Source organism: Phoca vitulina, unplaced genomic scaffold (genome assembly GCF_004348235.1).
Source record: "Phoca vitulina isolate PV1807 unplaced genomic scaffold, GSC_HSeal_1.0 scaffold2, whole genome shotgun sequence".
Taxonomy (NCBI): domain Eukaryota; kingdom Metazoa; phylum Chordata; class Mammalia; order Carnivora; family Phocidae; genus Phoca; species Phoca vitulina.
Genome location: NW_022589705.1, coordinates 80,263,327 through 80,283,081, shown reverse-complemented (window position 1 = coordinate 80,283,081; position 19,755 = coordinate 80,263,327). Strand labels below are relative to the sequence as shown.

The window sequence follows — 19,755 nt, the reverse complement described above, 5'->3', positions numbered from 1 at the left end:
AACTCACAACCCTGAGATCAAGAGTTGCATGTTCTTCTGACTGAGCCAGCCAGGTGGCCTGGTAATTAACTTTTATTTATTTATTTTTCTCAAGTAGGCTCCATGCCCAATGTGGGGCTTGAACTCATGAACCTGAGATCAAGAGTCACATGCTCTACCAACTGAGCCAGCCAGGCACATCTGTAATTATTATTATTTTTTTTTAGATTTTATTTATTTATTTATTTGAGAGAGAGAGACACACACACAGCATGAGAGGGGAGAGGGTCAGAGGGAGAAGCAGGCTCCCTGCTGAGCCGGGAGCCCGATGTGGGACCCGATCCCAGGACTCTGGGATCATGACCCGAGCCGAAGGCAGTTGCTTAACCAACTGAGCCACCCAGACGTCCCTCTGTAATTAATTTTTAAAGCTAAGTCCCCAGATGAAGTTCATCTATTTACTCAAATGCCTGTATTTTTGGAATAGCATTTAATGTACTCACCAAGATCTGACTATGGGAATTGAAGAGTAAGGGGAAGAAATCATACTGAGTAGTTATATCAACGTTTCCCAAACTGGCCAATTATTATAATTACCTGAATAACTGGTAAAAATACAGACTTCTGGTGATGCCTACTTAAATATGATTCACAGGAGAAGGGTATAAAACTAGACAAGAACTTCACAATCCTGACTACAACGACTGTTTTGTCTTCTATATATACCTGGATAAGTCTGGGATTCACTGTTATACCCACTGATGGAAGACTATTTCTAGAGCCTGTAACTTAGAAGGTATATTTGTATAATCTGGTATACAACGGTAAAAAATCCTATGGTCCTGGAATCTTATGTTATAGCAAAATCTCCTACGTATTCAACTGAGTGTCTAGAGATTCAATAGAAACAACAGTGCTAATGGGGTGCCTGGGTGCCTCAGTCAGTTGAGTGTCCGACTCTTGATTTCAGCTCAGGTTATGATATCAGGGTCCTGAGATTGAGCCCTGTGTCGGGCTCTGCACTTCGTGGGGAGTCTGCTGGAGATTCTCTCTCTCCCTCTTCCTTTGCCTTACCCCGTGCTTGTACGCTCTCTCTCAAATAAATAAATATATCTTAAAAAAAAAAAAAAGAACAGTGCCAATACAGCAAACTGACTAGCACTTTGTTAAACATTTAAAATTATTTTATCTAGGAAAACTATGTATTGTCTCAAAATTTAATTATTTTAAGTAATATAAACATAAATTTTGCTTAACAGCGTATATATTGGTGAAAAAAAAAATATGTTCCAAAAAGCAGAAACACCCAAACTCCAAAAAGTGAGCATCATGAATACTTGATTCTCATTCAGTAGAACTCTTGTCAATAATCAATACAATCAACCAATGCATGAATAAACAAAATTAGGTATGGACATATAATGGAATATTATTCAGCCTTAAAAAGGAAGGAAATTCTGATACCTGCTAGGACACAGATGAACCCTGAAGACACTGCACTAAACAGAACAAACCAGTCACAGAAAGATAAATACTGTATGATTTCACTAATATAAGGTACTTAGAGTAGTCAAAATCAGAGACAGAAAGTAGTATGGTGGTTGCCAGGAGCTAGGAGAACAGGGAAACAGAAAGCTATTATTTAGTGAATACAGATTTTCAGTTTGGGAAGATGAAAAAAGTTCTAGAGATGGATGGTGGTGATGGTTGCATAACAGTGTGAGTGAAATAATGTCATGAATTATACACCTAAAAATGAATGAAATGGTGAATTTTATGTAATGTATATTTTATCATAATAAAGAAACTGAAGGAGAGAGAAGGGATAACTGCAGGAAAAGATGACGGTGGTAGGTTCCATAATGTAACTGGAAGGGTCAGCCTTACATATAAGCAGAGGAATTAACTTCATTGTACAGAAGCAGATAAATGGGTAGATTTGGTCACAGGCAAATGAGGTAGTTCCTATCTAATTGTTTCTAATTTCTCTTTGAATTGGGGAGCAAGATCCCCAGCTGAGTGAATGGGAACAGAGTGGAGGGGAGGTGAGATGAAAGGAAGGGGAGGAACCAGGAGGCAAGGAGGAAGGGAGGGAGGGAGGGAGGGAGGGAGGAAAGGAGGAAAGGAGGCAAAGAAAGTTAATTTTAGAGACTAGGGAATAAAACACAGCAGGAAGGGTGGCTGGACCACCAAGAGTGTTTAAGTGCCTATTTGAGATGTAATTATAAATGAAAACAGATGAGTACAGTTTTGTGTTTTTCTCTCACAAAGTTCAGGTGATTGGAAATAAGCATGGAATAGTGGATAGTTGGTTTAACCAGGGTTGTGGTTTTGCTAAAGAAGCATGACACAGGGGAAAAGAAGTTAAAAGGAGAAGTCCCTCACAAAATGTTTGTAATGGACTGATTAAATTAATAGATCTTATAATTTAAACAGCATAAGAAAGATACCAAAGTCTTTTTTTTGTGTGGGAAGGGTCAATGGTTAAGAGTGAAAATATGATAGCTCATTTAATGGAAAGTGCACAGGAAGATAACATATGGCTAGTGTGGGAGTAGATACATGAGCTGGAATGCAGTGTGTGGTACTAAAATAGTAAGATTCTGGAAATTAAGATGTTAGAGGTGATGCAGTTACTGCTTCATAGACAAACAACAGGAAGTAAGAACTGTGGAAAACAAAACCATGGCGTTGTGGAAGCAAGAGTATGAGGTACAAAGAAGCTGCCTCTTGTCTAAAGGGAGTGGAGCTAATGATTAAGGCATCCCATATCCATTTGGTAATTAACACCAAATCCCTTGGATTTCCCTTATTTCTGCTTATTCTTCCCATCCTGTACACGGTACATCTGACTGAAGAATATTTACTGTCATGTCTCTTCCATATATCACAGGACCTGACAGATAACATGAGTTCAGGACATATTATTGAATAAATAATGAATGAATAAGAAAAAATCAGCACTTAATTTGTTTCAAGGACAAACTATTGGAAGGAAATTTTCATCTTAAACCAAGTAATTTCAAAACATAAAGACTGAGATGCTAAAATTAAAAAAGTGAGTAGTCAACCCAAAACCCATATACTAATCAGCATATGAAAAAAAAATGTAAGTAGATATTAAAAAGAAATTCAATTTTACATACCTTAAAGTTTGCTCTCCTGATTCCTGCATCTTGGCTTTTTTCACCTGCAAAAATAAATATACAAAGGCATCAATATAGTGATCTGCTTTTGAAATCATCTAGCTATTCAAATGGCAGGCCAATATTAATTAATAAATTACAGGGTGACTGTTTCATTTTGTTTTGCTTAGATTTATTTAATTAACCTTTGTTATATTTTAGAGTTAGAGATGGACTTGTTTTTCACATGAGCTCTTCTCTTTTTAATGCAAAAAGTGTTTTTCAGATTCAAGGTAAAATGTTTACCAGATTTTTACTTAAGATAAAATGTTTATCAGAGGGGTGCCTCGGTGGCTCAGTTGGCTAAGTGTATGCCTTTGGCTCGGGTCATGATCCCAGGGTGCGGCGATCAAGCCACACTGGGCTCCCTGCTCAGTGGGAAGCCTGCTTGTGCTCGTGAGCGTGCACACTTGCTCTCTCTGTCAAATAAATAAATAAAAATCTTTTAAAAAATGTTTATCAGAATCAAGTATCCAAACTTGGATACAAACTAATTGGTTTTAATTTTTAACAGACACATAATTATATTATCCAACAGTAAGCACAGCAATCTCAATATCATCTACTCACTTATTAATTTATTAAACAGGAATGTCTTTATACCTAAATTATTTACATGCCAAAAATAAAGATAAATTCTTACCAGGTTATGAGTAATTTTTTAAAAAGATTTTACTTATTTATTTTGAAAGAGAGAGGGAAGGGGGAGACAGGGGAGGGCAGAGGGAGAGGGAGAGAAAAAGTCAAGGAGAGTGCTCACCTCGATCCCACGACCCATGAGCTCACGACCTGAGCCAAAACCAAGAGTCAGACACTTAACCAACTGAGCCACCCAAGAGCCCCAGGTTATGAGCAATTTAAAAAACATTCTGCATCTACTGGGTATTTACCCCAAAGATACAAAAGTAGGGACCCGAAAGGCTACGTGCACCCCGATGTTTATAGCAGCAGTGTCCACAATAGCCAAACTGTGGAAAGAGCCAAGATGTCCATCAACAGATGAATGGATAAAGAAGATGTGGTATATATATACAATGGAATATTATGCAGCCATCAAAAGGAATGAGATCTTGCCATTTGCAACGATGTGGATGGAACTGGAGGGTATTATGCTGAGCGAAATAAGTCAAACAGAGAAAGACATGTATCATATGACCTCACTGATATGAGGAATTCTTAATCTCAGGAAACAAACTGAGGGTTGCTGGAGTGGGGGGTGGGGTGGGAGGGATGGGGTGACTGGGTGATGGACACTGGGGAGGGTATGTGTTCTGGTAAGCGCTGTGAATTGTGCAAGACTGTTGAATCTCAGATCTGTACCTCTGAAACAAATAATGCAATATATGTTAAGAAAGAAAAAAAGAAGAAGAAGAATGTAGCAGGAGGGGAAGAATGAAGGGGGGGAAATCGGAGGGGGAGAAGAACCATGAGAGACAATGGACTCTGAAAAACAAACTGAGGGTTCTAGAGGGGAGGGGCTTGGGAGGATGGGTTAGCCTGGTGATGGGTATTGAGGAGGGCACGTTCTGCATGGAGCACTGGGTGTTATGCACAAACAATGAATCATGGAACACTATATCTAAAACTAATGATGTAATGTATGGGGATTAACATAACAATAAAAAATTAAAAATAAATAAATAAATAAATGTAAAAAAAAAAAAAAAACATTCTGCATGCTATCGTTTTATTCCAGATTTTCATCTTTTCTAATTCCTTCTGAGGTGAAAGCATTTCCACTGAAACAGTTTAAGAATCCACAAACAGAAGATCAACATTTAACATTACTAGTGGATTTCCCTGCTTTCCTATTACAAAGAAGCTGATTTTAGAGCTCTCTGATTAGAATAACTAGTCATAGTAGAAACATGCTTATTAGTATGCTTAGCCATACAAAATTATGGATCCTTAAAAGTATTTCAAGCTAACAAAAGGCAGAAACACTGTTAAATAATTTTAAACAAAATATCAGGTGGGAATATAGCTATTTAATATGAATAAATTTAACATCTCTGACATTGTTTGCCTTGATTCGGGTAATTACGTCCCCCTGTACATCAGGAAGCATGTGCTACCTTGGCACCAGAGGCAGGTAAATGAACTCAAAGGATACAGACAGACTTCACAAGTACGGGTTCAAACAAAATAATCCAGAAACTGACAATGTAAAATACTATTAGCTACTTTGGAAAACAGTCCAGCAGTTCCTCAGATAAGGTAACTAGTAAGTACAGATGAATACAAGGCCCGTAACATTTCTCATGGACATCTATTCCTCATGAGAAAACATGACAAAATAAATAGAACCACTGGTTTCTTGCTTATGGCATACCAACATACGTTATATTTAATGCTACTTTAATTTTCATAGGTACCAATAAAGAGAAAAATCAAGAAAAGGGGGGCATTAAAAACAAAGCCCTCAGGGTGTCTGGGTGGCATGGTCAGTTGGGTGTCCGACTCTTGGTTTTGGCTCAGGTCATGAACTCAGGGTCATGGGATCAAGTCCCGCACTGGGCTCCGTGCTCACCTCCCCTCCACTCTGCTCCTCCCGCTCATGCGCGCTCTCTCTCTCTCTAAAATAAATAAATAAGGGGTGTCTGGGTGGCTCAGTTGTTAAGTGTCTGCCTTCGGCTCAGGTCATGGTCCCAGGGTCCTGGGATTGAGTCCCACATCGGGCTCTCTGCTCAGCGGGAAGCCTGCTTCTCCCTCTCCCACTCCCCCTGCTTGTGTTCCCTCTCTCGCTGTGTCTTCTCTCTCTCAAATAAATAAATAAAATCTTTAAAATAAAATAAAATAAATAAATCTTAAAAAAGAAACCCTCTAAGAATAACAGGCATAGCATAGGGCATATAGTCAATCGCACTGCAATAGCATTGTGTGGTGACAGATGGCAGCTACACTTGTGGTGAGCACAGCACAACACATAGAGTAGCTGAATCACTATGTTCATCTGAAACTAATATAACATGGTGTGTCGACTATACTCAAAAAAAAACCTTTTAATCCTCTAAAAATAAAATTACAAAAGCATATGAAGAAAAACAAAACAAATAAGAACCCTTGAGGCATATAAATTCTCACTAAGCATATTAAATTCCAAAGCCATAAAATAAAAAATAGATTTGATTATACAAAAATTCAAAACTTCTCTATGATAAAAGATACCATAAACCAACCAGGAGATCAAGGAATCCTAGGATGATATACGGACTTTGACAAAAGCATTTAACTTATTATAACTGTATGATATAACCCCACTGAAAGGGGTGAGAGATAAAAGAGCTACTTAAGAAAATAATGGACAACATTTTGACTGGAAATTGCAAAGTTAGACATAAGAAAAATTCAACTATCTAGTTTACCTGCCTGCCATAATTTCACAAATGACAAAATATATGCTTTTGTTATAAAATGTGCTGTCCTTCCCACCTAAAGATGATAGTATTTACATTAGGTCAGATGATAATGTAATTTTCCAATAGTGGAGATGAATTTATGTTTAGCTCACCCTAAGACTTTCTTTATGATCATGTATTCGTGACCTGGTAACCAAAACAGTCTACAGTTTCCAGTCATGCATACAAAGAAAACTGGAGCACTGAGGAATCTAACTTACCATAATCTTAATTTTATTAGAATCACAGAATAACAAATTTAGCTAATGAATTCCAAAAAAAAAGAAAAGGGCACTGGAGCAAAAATTTTAAATATACCATAGGGCCTTTCTTCTTTTTTTTTTTTCTTAAAGATTTTATTTATTTATTTGAGAGAGAGAGCATGAGTGGGAGGGGGGCAGAGGGAGAAGTAGACTCCCCACTGAGCATGGAAGCCCAACGTGGGGCTCAATCCCAGGATCCCAGGATCATGACCTGAGCTGAAGGCAACCATGTAACTGACTAAGCCACGCAGGCGCCCACACCATAGGGCCTTTCAAATTTTATTTCACTTTTTATTTATTACAGTGCCAGCCCAGTACAAAGAACAAGTAATACTAGAAATGGAGAAAATGTACCTAAAATCATATCTACCAAACAAAAAAGTTTGGGGGAAGAAAATGTGTTATCACAGCTAATTTTTTACCTTTCATGGCCCATTATTTGCCTTGACTTGGGCAATTATTCTCTCCTATAAATCAAGGATAGAAAGCATGCACTGCCTTGGTACTCCAGGCAGTAAACTAACTTAAAAGGATACAGACAGATTTCAATGGATTATAGAAGTATGGGTTGAAACAATACAATCCAGAAACCCATAGAATGTAAAATAGTGTAGCTACCTTGGAAAACAGTTTAGTAGTTCCTCAAAAGGTTAAATATAAAGTTACTATATAACCCAGCAATTTGACTCCTAGCTATATAACCAAGAGAAATGAAAACATGTCCATGGATGTTTATAACAGCATTATTCAAAATACTCAAAAAGTGAAAACAACCTCAATGCTCATGAATGAACAGATAAATGGATAAATAAAATGATAAAATGACAAATTAATGATAAATGATAAATTAAAAAATCCATATATTATTATTCAGCAATAAAAGGGAATGAAGTACTGATACATGCTATAATGTAAATGAACCGTGAAAAGATTATGCTAAGTGGAGGAAGCCAGTCACAAAGAATCACAAATTGTATGATTCCATTTACATGAAATGCCCATAAATCAGTAAATTTTTAGACAGAAATTACATTAGTAGTTGCTTAGGGCTGCAGGGGATGGGGGGGTTTGGGGGGTGACTGCTAATGGGAATGGAGTTTCCTTTTGGAATGCTGAAAATGTTTTAAAACTGATTCTGGTGATAGTTGAAAAACACTGTGAATATACTAAAAACCACTGAATTGCATACTTTAAAATGAATATGTGAATTATATCTGTTATTTTAAAAAATGACATAATCTTATGGGCATGTTATGACTAAAGATAACACAAAAAGAAGAACCACTGTCTCGCTGTGTCTCTCTCTGTCAAATAAATAAAATCTTAAAAAAAAAAAAAAAGAAGAACCACTGACAAATTCGTGAATGAGGGTTCTATTTGTGCCTCTGCTAAAAAAAAAAAAAAAAAAACATGCTTTAAACATAACAGAGCAAGGGAATACTAGTAACACAGTACATGAATTCAGAATATCCATGTTCTGTGGATCACTGTGATTTTTCAGATGATCAATGCTGGCTTTGCACTGATGTCTGAAAGTTTTAGGCTTATGGGATAAAACTGCTGTAAGTCTGGAGGAACAGAACTCATTTGAAATAACTTAGGTCCTTGCTTATACATATGGAAATAAAAAATATTTTTAAAAATTGAGGTATGCTATCCTTTACAGTTTATCCTCCTTCATAGAGAAGACAACATCAGGGGTTGAGTCAAGATGTTCTCTCTTCACCACCTGTTCCCACTCTTTCTTCTCCTTACCCTCTCAGCTCCAAACACAATTTTTTAAATCCTTTTTATTGTTCTCAAAAATGTTTCCCAAGCTTCGCTCTTTTCTATGTTTTATAGCCTAGGGAGTACACTATGGTTATAAGCATCTGCCACCTCTGTTGTCTACAGTATTAGGAATTTCTTTTAAAAATTTAAACACAGGGTGCCTGGGTGGCTCAGTCAGTTAAGCATCTGCCTTCGGCTCAGGTCATGATCCCAGGGTCCTGGGATGGAGCCCCACGTCAGGCTCCCAGCTCAGCGGGGAGCCTGCTTCTCCCTCTCCTCCCTGCTCGTGCTCTTTCTCACTATCTCTGTCTCTCTCTCAAATAAATAAATAAAATCTTTAAAAAATAATAAAATAAAAATAAAAATTTAAAATAAAAATTTAAACACAAAAGGCATGCTCATATTTTAAAAAATCCCATTCAGGTATGCATAAAATAGAAAAGATCTTATTCTGACCCATCACCTCCATGAAATAATCAGTATTAAGTTTGCTGTATATTCTTCTAAAAATTTCTCCTATGATGTGTATCCTTTAAAAACTTGAATTCGGAAAGCACCCCTGACAGCCATAAAGGAGTTTTTAAAGTGCTTCCAGCTTGCCAGGGACAGTCTTGGTTTATACCTCTTATCCCAAAACCAAGTCTGGTTAGTGTTCCCTTTTACTCTTCAAGAGTATTGTCCAGTTTGGACAATAATACAACTGCTTCAGTGTATCTGAAAAAGATGAAGACTGGGCTGCAAGAGGGGGGTGGGGAGGAGACTGAGTAATTTCAAGGTACCTGGTGACCACAGAGTGAATCATTTCTGATTGCAGAATACTGAAGACTGATTGGCAATAAGGGAGAGTGAAAGAGAGAACCCCCAGCTAGGATTTATGTTGCATTGTGAAAAATGACCTGAACAAAGCTTAAGATGAAGCAAGTTAAGTAGTAAAGAAACATGAAAGGGATAATTCAGTAGGAAAGAGACAAGAAGAGATAATAAGAATAACATAACTCCAGGTAATAATGCCCACCAGTAACATCTCTCTATGTATACAGGTAACGGTAGGGTTAAAACTCTTGGTTTTATTATCATCAATTTGGGATAGAACCATTCTTTCTACTCAAATTTTAGATCTCTACTACAGCCTGTGAAGACTTTTCTCCTCAAAGTACAATATTTACTCTTCCTATTCTAATTATTTTTAACAGTTCATAAATATTCCGTGTTTTCTTAAATTCTGTATTTGTTTATTTGGCATCCACTAATCATAGGGACAAACTACGGACCAAAGCTATGTACATCTCCCTTGTGATCTAGAGCCCATACTCTTGATGCATCTCCTTTATCCAACTTACACACCAAGTCAATATTTCCCCTGCTCTAATCACCCCACCCAGAGCTAGACACCAGATACCCAGTGAGAGCCACAATACCCCAAAAGCCCTCGGAATTATTCAAACAAACTAAACTTAAATTGTTTACCTTGCCTTGCCTGTGGAAACCCCAATAAAGGCTGTGGCCTCTGCATTCCCCTCGCTCCTTTCTGCCTCCTAACTGACATTGGTGCTTCCCCCATGGCCCTGTGTGGTGTGTCATGCCTTTCATTTCTAAGGACTGTAACATTAAACTTTTCTTTCAATGGCATTGACCTCCCCATGTTCTCACTCAGTTACCTTTACAAATTAAGACTTAGGCACAAATCAAAGTAAATGATACCCTGTGACAATTACCATTTACAGTCAGCAGAAAATTTGTTTTTAAAATGCTTTAATTTCGGGGTGCCTGGGTGGCTCAGATGGTTAAGCCTCTGCCTTCGGCTCAGGTCATGATCCCAGGGTCCTGGGATCGAGTGCCGCATCGGGCTCCCTGCTCAGCGGAGAGCCTGCTTCTTCCTCTCCCTCTGCACCTCCCCCTGCTCATGGTCTGTATCTCTCGGTCTCAAATGAATAAATAAAAAAAAGTTTAAAAAAAAATTCAATAAAGTGTAAAAATAAATAAATAAATAAAATGCTTTAATTTCTCACCTTCTTAAGTAACAATCCGGTTTTGCACATCATGTTACAGAAATTGAACAGAACAGCAAGGAAATGAAGCAGAGCAGAAAAGATGACTCACCAGCAGGTCAGCCTCACAATTCTCATTACATTCAACAAATAAGGAGTAACTAACAACAATACCCATTTCAATAGTGTATCAGCACATAAGTCTTTTGAAACTAGACCTCCGTCTTGCTACATTAAAAATTCAATGACATAATTTTCTTTGGCACATTTAATGTCGCTAATTCAGCTATTTATTCTCATAGTACATATCCTAGGAACACCGCTGCGATGATTTTTAGTTCTACCATTTCCCTGATTATTGCTGCCCCATCATGGATAAGGGATGACATTTCATATGTTTCAAGGTCATTTTACCAATTGCTTACGTCTTTCTAGTTTTTTTTTTTTTTTAAGATTTTATTTATTTATTTGACAGAGAGAGACACAGGGAGAGAGGGAACACAAGTAGGGGGAGTGGGAGAGGGAGAAGCAAGCTTCTCGCCGAGCAGGGAGCCCGATGGAGGGCTCGATCCCAGGACCCTGAGATCATGACCTCAACCGAAGGCAGATGCTTAAGGACTGAGCCACCCAGGTGCCCCTCTAGTTTTATACTTACCTTAAGTGAGAGGGCTAAAAGAATAATGGCAAAGTAATTATTAGTATGTACTTCTCAACATAAAAACAAATACTGAAAATGTATTAAAGGTCTTCATGCAAGCAGTGTCCATCCTTCTGTGATGTAAAGAATATATCTGGAACATGAAAAACATACCCTATTATCTGCCTGCAAAACTCAAGTTTTTCTAAGTTGGATTTTCATAAAGGTAAATATATATCATTGTACAGTCTCCCTTAATATGAAACACAACAGGCTCATTCAGGACAGTAAACTGCCTCAGAATTTATCTAACTTCAGAAAAAGAAATAACACAAAAGGAAAAGATTCTTTAATACAAAAATATCTTGAAAGAATGATTACTATTGCTTTCCTATTTTATTTTATTTATTTATTTTTTAAGTAGGCGCCATGCCCAATGTGGGGCTTGAACTCACAAACCAGAGATCAAGAGTCGGATGCTCTACTGACTAAGCCAGCCAGGAACCCCTGCTTTCCTTTTTTAAATGTTAAGAGTCAAAATACAGAAAGAGCAAAACAAACAAAAGGCCATGGCAAAGGCAATAAATCTGTATCACCTGGGGACATTTAGAATTATTTTATTTATTTATGTTAAATATTTAAAAGAAATTAAGAATCTAACCTAGACTTTAGGATCTTATCTGTTTTTAACAATTAGGTAGTGGTCAACCATTACTTTTTTAAAAAATTAAGTCAGTCAGAGAAATTTAGGTAAAGATAAAACTAAGTTTTCTGGCAAAATGGTATATACTGTTTTACTGGTAAACAGATGTCCTCTTTTATTTTCTAAAAACTGTAAGAATAGCCATTGGTGTTTTTTTCTTTTTTAATGACATTTCCAAATACAATACGTACTTTGTAATACTGAATTTTCTAAGCAGACTCCCTAGAATTAAGTTAACAAAATGTGAATTTAAGAACACTGTTTTCTTAGAAGGAAAGTATTAGGAAGTCTTTTCCTTATTTTTATTCTAATTTGGAATCTGTAGTGTAACTGAGTAATATTTAAAATCTTTTACAATTAGCTTTTCTATAAAGAACTTTAAATTGTTAAAGGAGACACTTACTGGTTGTTCTGGTAAGTCTTGCTCTTCTTCCATGAGGACCAGTATTCCTTCCTAACGTTTATGTGGCTGGATTGCGAGTGTCCGTCAGCAGTCTTCACTGTCTGTTTAAAAAGGAGGGGGGGGGGGGGGTGGAGATTCAAAGCTTTATGAACTCTTAAAGCATTATCATTGAGGCCATCGGAGAATAATTTTTTTTAACTTTTTGTTACTCCAAGCTTTCTACGTGAGTCCCAATCTCAAAATCTCAAACCCGCACGTGGCTTTTCAAAATTGACATGCTGCACCAAGTCAAGATAGGTGTACACAACGACCTTTATACTACCTCGCAAAAGCCAACACGTGGAGCCCCTTCTGCTGCACTTAAAACACGGTTACTATAGTGCCTAATGCACTAAACATTTTATAATGACAGCCATGTGCAGATAACTAAAACATGATTTTAGGATTATTGTTACATTAAAAAATGATAAAAACCAGCCTAGCAAGTAAGTTATGATAACATCTAACCTGCTTGAATGTGGAACATTTACATAACTGTTAACACAGACACACTGAATCACTTTAAATGGGACAAACTGGAATATCAATTAAATACTTTCACAACAAACTATCTGTATATATGTAATTAAAGGAAAATTCTGGATTTATTTTAATAATGCAAATAAATAAGTAAAGCAAAATCTGAATTTTAAAATTAAGGAAAAATCATGTAAAGCCAAGACCCAATTTTATTCTGAAATAACAAGCTCCACTAAATATACTACCTGGTCAATTTTTTTTTTCATTTGAGAGAGAGAGAGCGAGCGCACACATGGGGGGAGGAGAAGCAGACTCCCTACTGAGCAGGGAGACTGATGCAGGGCTTGATCCCAGGACCCTGAGATCATGACCTGAGCCAAATGCTTTAGGCAGATGCTTTAACGACTGAGCCACCCAGGCGCCCCACTACCTAGTCAATTTTTAAGCAAACTCTTTACCTTCTCAGACCCTGCTCTTCCTGTCTTGGTTTTCAAACTAAAAAAGAAAAATAGAGGACTCAAAGCCCCACATTTATTGGTATGAACATCTTACTGTGGCCTGCTGGCAAGAAAGAGACAGGTAGATATTAGTAAACTAAATACATTATAAAAACAAAAATTCCGTATCTATTTAACACAAATGAAACGGACACTTCTCCAAAACAGATGTGATCACTTATGATTTTAATGAAGGTCACACCTGTCTTTACTTCTACCAACTACTGTAACTAAACATATAAAGCTAAATCAAGTATAGAACCTTATTGCTGAAGTAATGAAAAGAGATAAAAAAAAAATGGAAAGGGAAATGAAAAACTTCAGTTATGCCAATATCACCCCTCCCCTTCTATTGCTCTGTATCGATGCAATACAACCCACTTTATTTTACAGCCACACTCCAGAATGGGAGAGAGGGAACACACATGGGATTAGATGCAAACCTGTCCAACTCTACCATGGCTTTACTCCCTTCCCTGACCTAGATGTCAAAAGAAAAATAGTTTAAAGGTCAGAAGCACTTGGTGATCAATACTCACGTGTAGCTCATACTGAGCCTCAAAAGCCAAGTTCTCCAACTACATGACGCAGGTAATTGGTGCTGCAGAATTACAGGGCGCAGTAACTAAAGCCCACAGGAGCTATCTTGCCTGAACTTGTTTTGCTCTCCTCAGAAGAGCACAATCAATGTGACGTGAAACGGATTCACAATTGTGAAAGATGAAACATTTTTATGTTTTACCAGCTTGTATCTATCTTCGATTTAAACTGAAATGTCTTTATTTTATAGGCTTTTAATACTGTCTAAATGTACAAATATAATTGCATCCCCAAAGAAGGAGGAAAATAGGGCCAAATCATGAGGGAAGTGTAACGCCTTTGATACCTCATTTGTTGGATTTTTGTGAGACCATCTCTCACCTAAACAAAAAGTTATAATATTCCATGTTTTATTTAATTGAAGGCCATATGTAATAATTGCAATCTCTAATTAGTAGATCCTCAGCACGGGAGAGGAAAGGGATATTCCTTCTCATGGGGGAAGGATTATAAAATCTACCTCTGCGCAAGAAGAAGGTAAGAAAAATTGTTTTAAAAAAAGGATACTCAATAACATGTGCTTTAATTTTAAACACAAGAATTTAAAAAATATAACATTAAAGGAGAACTTTTTTTTATTGATCAAAAGGGATCATGGGTTTTACAAGGTAAAAAATACTACTCTTAATTGTTGGGAAATAAATTCTCAAGTCATACAAAACTAAATGTTAAAATCTTGAATTTTGGGGGTGCCTGGGTGGCTCCGTCGTTAAGCGTCTGCCTTCGGCTCAGGTCATGATCCCAGGATCCTGGGATGGAGCCCCACATCGGGCTCCCTGCTCAGCCGGAAGCCTGCTTCTCCCTCTCCCACTCCCCCTGCTTGTGTTCCCTCTCTCGCTATGTCTCTCGCTGTCAAATAAATAAAATCTTTAAAAATAAAATAAAATAAAATCTTGAATTTATTTTAGAAATATGGCAATATAATAGTGATTTTATAATGAAAAGGAAAGAATTTTCTATTTTTCTTAAGACAAATTCTATGGTAAGTTGCAAGAAAACTTTAAGGGAAAAATTGGAAGACATTCTTTCTACCTCTATTTCTTCTTTGAAAATAAGCCCTGTTGTTTCCATCTTAAAAATCACCTTTATTTTCTCAGCTTTTCAATTTAGGGGAATAAAAGGAGCATAATTTCTATAGTTAGGAAAAAACTTTAAAAATCAAGTAACTGATCAATGATCACCAATAATTTTGATCATTTAAAACAAAAGCAGGGAGGGGCATCTGGGTGGCTCAGTCGGTTAAGTGTCTGCCTTTGTTTTGGGTCATGATCCCAGGGTCCTGGGATGGAGCCAGCATCGGTTCTCCGCTCAGAGGGGAGCCTGCTTCTCCCTCCCCCTCTGTCTACTGCTCTGCCTATTTGTGCTTTCTGTCAAATAAATAAAATCTTAAAAAAAAAAAAAAAACAAAAGCAATCTTACAAGGAAAGCACATGATTTATTACAGCATCTTCTGGGATTCTATTGGCAACATGTAAAACGCATAAAGTTGCAAACATACATTCTGGTACATTTGTGTATATAATATGTTAATGACTATAAATTATGTATTTCCATCAGAACATGCATCTAAGTACACTACTTTGTATCAATACAGTAGTTTTCCTTCCTTCCAATAATTTATAATTTGAATAACCTGAAATATAAGGACTTACTAAACACAAGAATGCAAGTATTTGTCACATTCCTAGAACTTCTCAATGTGCTAAAACTTTAATACTAAGATCTCACACCATTTTCTGTAAGTGACACATGCTTACAATCAAGTCACATTTACTAGTAACCAGACGGAAGTGCTGTATAACACAGCCACAGTGCTCTAGTACTTGATAACTTAAAAAGTACAGAATTACTACACAAATCTTAGTATTCTCATTCCATGTACTAGTTCTAGAATTTAATCTAATTGTGGGTTTTTGTAAACCATTAATGTAACCTGACATTATTGTATACTAAATGAAGTTCATCTTCTAAAATATCCAAAAATACAATGACTTGACATAGAAGTGGAAAGTGGATTCTTAATGCAACTTAAATGAATACAGTTACTTATAACTTAGTCAAACAGCCAGTGAAGTTACAAAACATGCTGTGAGTTAATCTTTTAAGTACCTTTAAGCATTTGGATAATAATGTCTTCTCACAATTTTCTAGTTTCAATTCTTACTGTTGCTTTCTAAATACACCTTTTTTATCACGAGAGTTTGTCAGTATCTAGATGCTTTTATGGACAGAAATCTAGGCAAATCTACAACTCAGAACAGAAACAGTATTACTTCTGAAGACTTTCCCTATCTGCAAATGCTGACAGTGAAAAAATTAGGAATTTTGTTTGGATTCGAAAAGGTCACACAATTTTAAATACTGTGATTTCACATGCTCATAAATAAAGTAGGATACTTTTGTAATATGGCAGCCATAATTTTTCTTTTTAATCGTTAAATATTAGAAGGGAAATAATTAGTAAATATTTTACTTCAAAATTCTAATTAGATTCCTACCTCCTAATTTCTGTTTTGTACCAAGTTGAACATAGTATTCACCCTGTAACTGTAAATGGCTACAAGCAAAAACCTAGGTAACTGCAATGTTATTACAGCTCTTACGTATAGGAAGGGGGAAAAAATATATATATATTCTACACACACACACACACGTATAAAGAAGAGAATACAGATCAAACTGCTTTCAATGAAAATAAAGTATACACTACTCTTAATTATAACATCAAGAGAAGTGTCTAAATAGAGCACAACACTCTGATTATAGGTCCTGGAAGGGGAACTTGCACGTGGCTAAGTGTGCACAGATTAACTGAATATCTTTGGTACAGTTCTAAAGAGAAAACAGGTAGCTCATAAATTTAATCACTGACCACACTGTATTTTAGAAGTCTACTTAATATTTCTTCCCAGGCCATATATATATATATATATATATATATATATATATATATATATATATATTTATAAAAATATGTATTTTATAAAAATATATATATATTTTTAGAACACGCTAAATAAAAGGCTACAGAAGTTTCCCTGGGGAAAATTAACAGCATCTTTCCCAAAATTAAATATATCTCAGCAATAATAGTTATAAACAACAGTAATCTAAAGAAGTATCAAAAAAGTGGTATATCATCACTTAAGATTATTAACATGTGGATTACTTTAGGATTTAAAAGTACATAATTAGAAAATGTCTACCATGGTATCCTCAAATATAATTATATGTATGCCTTGAAGAATGAAAACAATAAGCAAACTACCGTCTTTTAATGGCTTTAAGATGACTACTTCAAGTACTATTATTCAACAATATCTTATCTATTCTAAAGGAGATCCATAAATGAATTCAGAAACTAGTGCCCTAACACCCAAAGTACCAAACATAAAACCTAAAGATCTCTCTTAAAAATAAACTCTAATTTAAAAATTAAGAGGCCTTATAACGCAAAATCAGAAAAGGTGTCAGGAAAAATGGTTTCAAAATGTAAAAAAACATTTCTGTGGTTTCCTGCAGAACATTGCTTATCAGCAGCGTCAGCGGGCATGTAGTAATTTGAGCTTCATAATCTACTGAACTTATACATTAGTTTCAAACAAGAAGTGAACAAAGGTTTATTCCAATACCTACAAATGTCTTACGGAAATTAGGCAAAAATAATAATGAATATCTTGGCGGAGTGGAGAATTATTGAGGGAATTAAGGAAGATATACCCTACAACAGCCTTTAAAACCCATTACAGTGGGAAGGATGAGAGAGCAATCATTTACCAAGCATATATATCAAATATTTTTACATTTATTGTCTACCTAGTTTTATCTCCACAACGATCCAAAGACACAAGTGTTACCCTCATACTATGGACAAGGCAAACTGGGACTCAGAGATTTAAACAATTTGCCTGAGAATAACAGAAATAATGTTTCAGGTTAAGGAAGAAATATATCAAATAAAGAGACTAGAGGATGGTGGTGATGGTTGCACAACACTGTGAAGGTACTTAATGCCACTGAATGGTATATTTAAAGTGGTTAAAATAGTTAATTCTGTTATGTATATTTACCAAATAAAAAAATACAAAAAGACCCACAAAACAAGAAATACCAAAGCAATGATTAAATCTAAAAAATGCTTATAAAGTAGAATTTAAATAAAAACTTGAAACAAAACAAAGTGCTTTAAGTAGAGAAAATCAATATTTAAAAAATACTGCCAGAGGGCACCTGGCTGGCTTAGTTGGTGGAGCATGCAACTCTTGGTCTTGGGGTTGTGAACTCGAGCCCCACACTGGGTACAGAAATTACTTTAAAAAAAAAAAAAATCTTTTTTTTTTTAAAAGATTTTATTTATTTGACAGAGAGAGAGAGACAGTGAGAGCAGGAACACAAGCAGGGGAAGTGGGAGAGGGAGAAGCAGGCTTCCTGGCGAGCAGGGAGCCTGATGTGGGGCTTGATCCCAGGAGGGGATCCGAAGGCAGATGCTTAACAACTGAGCCACCCAGGCGCCCCTAAAAAAAAAAAAAAAAAAAAATTTAAAAAAAAAAAATGTATATATATATTTATTGCCAGAAAAACAATATCAATGTGGAGAAAAACATGACTAATTCTAAATAAACGAAGAAGAAAGCATTCAAGAAATTTTGGAGAAAGCAGATTAGCATATTTATCTCATCTGTGGAAAAGAGATAAAAATTGTGTGCAACAGAAGAAAGCATAAGCAACAAATCAACAGATCTGATTATATAAAATATACTTTCATGCAATGAAGAATAACAAATCTAAGATTAAAAGAATATAACATGGGGCGCCTGGGTGGCTCAGTTGGTTAAGCATCTGCCTTCAACTCAGGTCATGATCCCAGAGTCCTGGAATCAAGCCCTGTGTCGGGCTTCCTGCTCAGTGGAGAGTATGCTTCTCCCTCTCCCTCTACTTCTCGTGCTCGCTCTCTCTCTCTCTCTCAAATAAATAAAATCTTTTTAAAAAATTTAAAAAATAGGGGCGCTTGGGTGGCTCAGCTGGTTAAGCATCTGGCTTCAGCTCAGGTCATGATCCCAGGGTCCTGGGATGGAGTCCCGTATCGGGCTTCCTGCTCCAGCAGGGAGCCTGCTTCTCTCCCTCCCTCTGCTGCTCCCCGTGCTTGTGCTCTCTTGCTCTCTCTTGCTCTATCTCTCAAAAAAATAAAATCTTTTTTAAAAATTAAAAAAATAAAAGAATATAATAAATAGAAGCAACACCTGCAATAATTATGATAAACCTTAATGTCTGCAATATAAACCCACCCAATTCAACATTACAGATCATCTGTTATGTGGCAAACCATAACTAAATACACATTCATCAAAGGATACAAACAGATTAACCACCAAGATCAAATCAGCTCTTGGGAAAAAAGATTCTTACTACTAATTGAAAAAATTTTAATATTTTTAAGATACTACTTTATACCTAGGAAAACACCAAAAATAGATCTAAACAACAAAACTGAGTTTATCTGAGCAATAAGAAGATAAATATTCGGGCACAGCTGTAAAATCATATGTTATCGTCAGACTGTTCTCTGGTTAGAGTATATAAAACAAGTCATAAAATTGCCCGTGGCCTGATTAATTTTCTAATTTTTCCCCCCAAATTAAAGAGGGATAAAAAGCTAACTAATTCTGGGGCGCCTGGGTGGCTCAGTCGTTAAGCGTCTGCCTTCGGCTCAGGTCATGATCCCAGGGTCCTGGGATCGAGCCCCACATCGGGCTCCCTGCTCCGCGGGGGGCCTGCTTCTCCCTCTCCCACTCCCCCTGCTTGTGTTCCCTCTC

The 19,755-nt window shown here is 36.5% G+C and overlaps 1 protein-coding gene across 5 annotated transcripts in view; it reads right to left on the bottom strand.

Annotated features, from left to right (window-relative positions):
* EYA3 (EYA transcriptional coactivator and phosphatase 3) overlaps window positions 1–19,755 on the bottom strand; it is a 111,074-nt gene that overhangs the window by 58,376 nt on the left and 32,943 nt on the right. For 4 of the 5 annotated variants that reach the window (XM_032390098.1, XM_032390123.1, XM_032390095.1 and 1 more), the window contains exons 2-3: window positions 12,327–12,427; window positions 3,126–3,169 (exon numbers count right to left, since the gene is read on the bottom strand). In XM_032390098.1, the coding sequence (XP_032245989.1) occupies window positions 3,126–3,169; window positions 12,327–12,359 (77 nt within the window). In that variant the 5' untranslated portion in view covers window positions 12,360–12,427. The remainder of the gene's footprint in view (window positions 1–3,125; window positions 3,170–12,326; window positions 12,428–19,755) is intronic. The other variant, XM_032390102.1, reaches the window with a different exon arrangement.